General features: G+C 37.2%; 2 protein-coding genes across 2 annotated transcripts in view; both read right to left on the reverse strand.

Annotated features, from left to right (window-relative positions):
* The window catches only part of LOC107674487 (coiled-coil domain-containing protein 134-like), a 10,311-nt gene extending 8,460 nt beyond the window's left edge, over positions 1-1,851 (reverse strand). The window contains exon 1 of the mRNA XM_016468466.1: positions 1,679-1,851. Coding sequence (XP_016323952.1) covers positions 1,679-1,694 — 16 coding nt within the window. The 5' untranslated portion in view covers positions 1,695-1,851. The remainder of the gene's footprint in view (positions 1-1,678) is intronic.
* Positions 1,852-2,829: 978 nt separating this feature from the next.
* The window catches only part of LOC107674482 (meiosis inhibitor protein 1-like), a 12,217-nt gene continuing 11,948 nt past the window's right edge, over positions 2,830-3,098 (reverse strand). The window contains exons 13-14 of the mRNA XM_016468461.1: positions 2,976-3,079; positions 2,830-2,897 (exon numbers count right to left, since the gene is read on the reverse strand). Coding sequence (XP_016323947.1) covers positions 2,837-2,897; positions 2,976-3,079 — 165 coding nt within the window. The 3' untranslated portion in view covers positions 2,830-2,836. The remainder of the gene's footprint in view (positions 2,898-2,975; positions 3,080-3,098) is intronic.

Raw genomic sequence — 3,098 nt, forward strand, 5'->3', positions numbered from 1 at the left:
CACCAGTGTTGCAAGAGATGGACACACACACACACACACACACACACACACACACACACACACACAAAAAAAACGGGTTAAAGTATCTGAAGTCCCAGAAATGATCAATCTTTAATCATTTACTCACCTTCATGTCTTTCAAACCTGTACGAGTTTCTGTGAATCACAAAAGATATTTGGACACGTCCATACAGTGCAAGTCAATGGGGTCCAAAGTCATTTGGCTCCCAGTGTTCTTCAAAATACCTTCCTTTTGTGTTCCTCAGAAGAAAGTCACGCAGGTTTGAAACGACAAGCGAAATGACCTAATTCTGGATGAACCATCCCTTTAAAACCTATTCCACTGAAGATTAAAACAAAAACCATATGACAGGCTGATTCAATTATGTTTTTATGAAGAAAATCTATTACTGTTGATCAATTTGACCAAATAAACACACGACTGAAATATTAGTGCAAAAGTGTAAATAATAGATAAACTCAGTGAGTTCGTGGCTTGTATGCAATACTCCAGCATCAGCTTTACTAACAGACATCATAAACCCAGAGGGATTAGACAGATTTATGATTAATATTTCATGCGTTTGCTCAAAGCCAGACCGCTTCAGAGGGATGTTCTACTTCCTGTCCTGAGACTCAGCTCTCAAACCAGACCGACCATAAACCACCACTGACTGATGATAACATCATGATATAGACAAGAAAACCAACTCAAACTAGACCAGACCAACCATAAACCACCACTGACTGATGATAACATCATGATATAGAGACTCAAACCAGACCAGACCAACCTTGACTCATCATCACTGACTGATGATAACATCATGATATAGACAAGAAAACCAACTCAAACTAGATCAGACTAACTTGACAGACATCAACATAATATAGAGATGAAAACCATCTCAAACTAGACCAGACCAACTATAAACCACCGACAGACATCATGATATAGAGATGAAAACTATGTCAAGCCAGCCCCAACCCATCATGGACAGAAGTTAAAATGATAATACATGAAAACCATCTTAAACTAGACTAGACCAAACCTCACCTGTACCAACAGAGAGATGAAAATCATCTCAGACCAGACCCATCACTGACAGACATCAACATGATAATATATAGAGATGAAAACCATCTCAAACCAGACCAGACCAGATACTGACCCATCGCTGTGGGACTTTTCCTAAACTAAAGATCTTTTCCTCCCAACTCTAGTTGTGTCTGATTTGAGGTCAAACGACCCCACAGCACTTCCTCGCGCCTGCATGGGTTAACCAGTTCAGCTGGTTAGTCCTGACACTTCACAGCTCCAGCCAACTACATATAGAAAATCCCATATTGGAGAAATTATTCACAGAAAACGGCTCAAGCGTGATGATTCAGATGGGAAGGGAATCGTGATCACACTCATTCGCTCTGGTGTTCACGCGCTGTCAGATACCATGGTATTACTATGGTACATTTCTCCACCATCATCACTGCAGCAGTATTTCTCAACAACACAACCTTCAGCGGACTGCACTCAGACTAAACCACAGCAGATGTTAATATCACACAGAATAAGAAATAATCCCATCGCGTCACATCCTCCTCCTCCTCCTCAGTGCAGATGTTGCAGCGGTGTTTGATGCAGATCGACTACGGATCGCCGCTGCACTCATTCACTCACCTTCAGCGCCGAGCATCGGTAAACACGCGTCGAGCGGCCGTCGGATTCAAACTCCAGTGTCGCGATGTGAGCGGCGCGTCGGATCGGATCATTCACATGCCGCGCTTGTCCTCCAGTCCGCTGCTGCCACGCGCGCGCCGCAGGTTTCCGCACGGAGCGTCAAACTCGCGTCATCGCGATCGATCATCAGTAGTGTTTGAGAGACTTCACAGATGAAAACAGATCAATACTGATATTTAACGTTGCATATAATAATAATACATATACATATAATACAACAGACCCATTAATAAATAATCCAGGAATATATAATAAATAATTTAGGAATTAATCAATAGCTTTTTTTGATGCTACAGATACAATATATATAAAAAAAACGAATAATATAATTAATAATGAATATCAACAATAACCATTGTGTTACCGCACACATAATGTGCAAATGAATAATAATCAAACTTTTGTCACTGCTGCAATTATAAAGTGAGCAACAAACGGTAATTTATAGTAAAAATAAACATTAAACCAAAAACATTGTCTCAAATTATAAAATGATTAACCAATTATAATTAATAGTACAAAATAAAAATTCATCAACGACCATTTTTTGTCTTTACTCAAACTGTAAAGAGTAACAAATTACTTATTATTAATATAAAAAAAATGTAATCGACCATTTTTGTTATAACACAATTTGAGTAATTATAATTGATAGTACAAATGAATATTAATCAATAACCATATTTGTCTCTACTATTAAAATTGTAAAAAGTGTAACTAACATTTTTTATGGTAAAAATTATTTTTATTCAATAACCATTCTTGTGAGCACTTAATAAAATTAGCAACTTTTAATAGCAATAATGAATATTAATAAATAACCATTCATCACCACACAAATTACAAAAAGTGAAACTAATTATTGTTAAAACTAAAAATGAATATGAACCAATAACCATTTCACCACACAAATGACAGCTGAGTAACTACTTATTAATAGCAATAATTAAACATAACCTTTTTTGTTACTAAACAATTATATAATAAAATATTTAAACAATAACAAATGTTAGATATTACATAACTGATTATTATTAATCTAAATAAATAGGCATATACGATATATTTCAGTAACAAACATCTTCAGCAGGCTGTGTTTCATAGGTCCTGAGTGCTGATTGTGAAGTCAGACAGACAGACAGACACCCGTCCAACCCGACTGACACACACTATTAAGGAAAGCATCATTTGTGTGTGTGTGTGTGTGTGTGTGTGTGTGTGTGTGTATTAAGGATACAGCATGTGTCTGCTTGAGCTCTCAGAGGGAGGAAGATGTCTTAGTGACTCTTGTATAGCCTCCATCCTCATCCTCAGATCATCAGGAGGAGAAAGAGCACAACACTGAACAAACACACACACA

The sequence above is a fragment of the Sinocyclocheilus anshuiensis genome, unplaced genomic scaffold (genome assembly GCF_001515605.1).
Source record: "Sinocyclocheilus anshuiensis isolate Anshui unplaced genomic scaffold, SAMN03320099.WGS_v1.1 scaffold1073, whole genome shotgun sequence".
In the NCBI taxonomy this organism is placed as follows: domain Eukaryota; kingdom Metazoa; phylum Chordata; class Actinopteri; order Cypriniformes; family Cyprinidae; genus Sinocyclocheilus; species Sinocyclocheilus anshuiensis.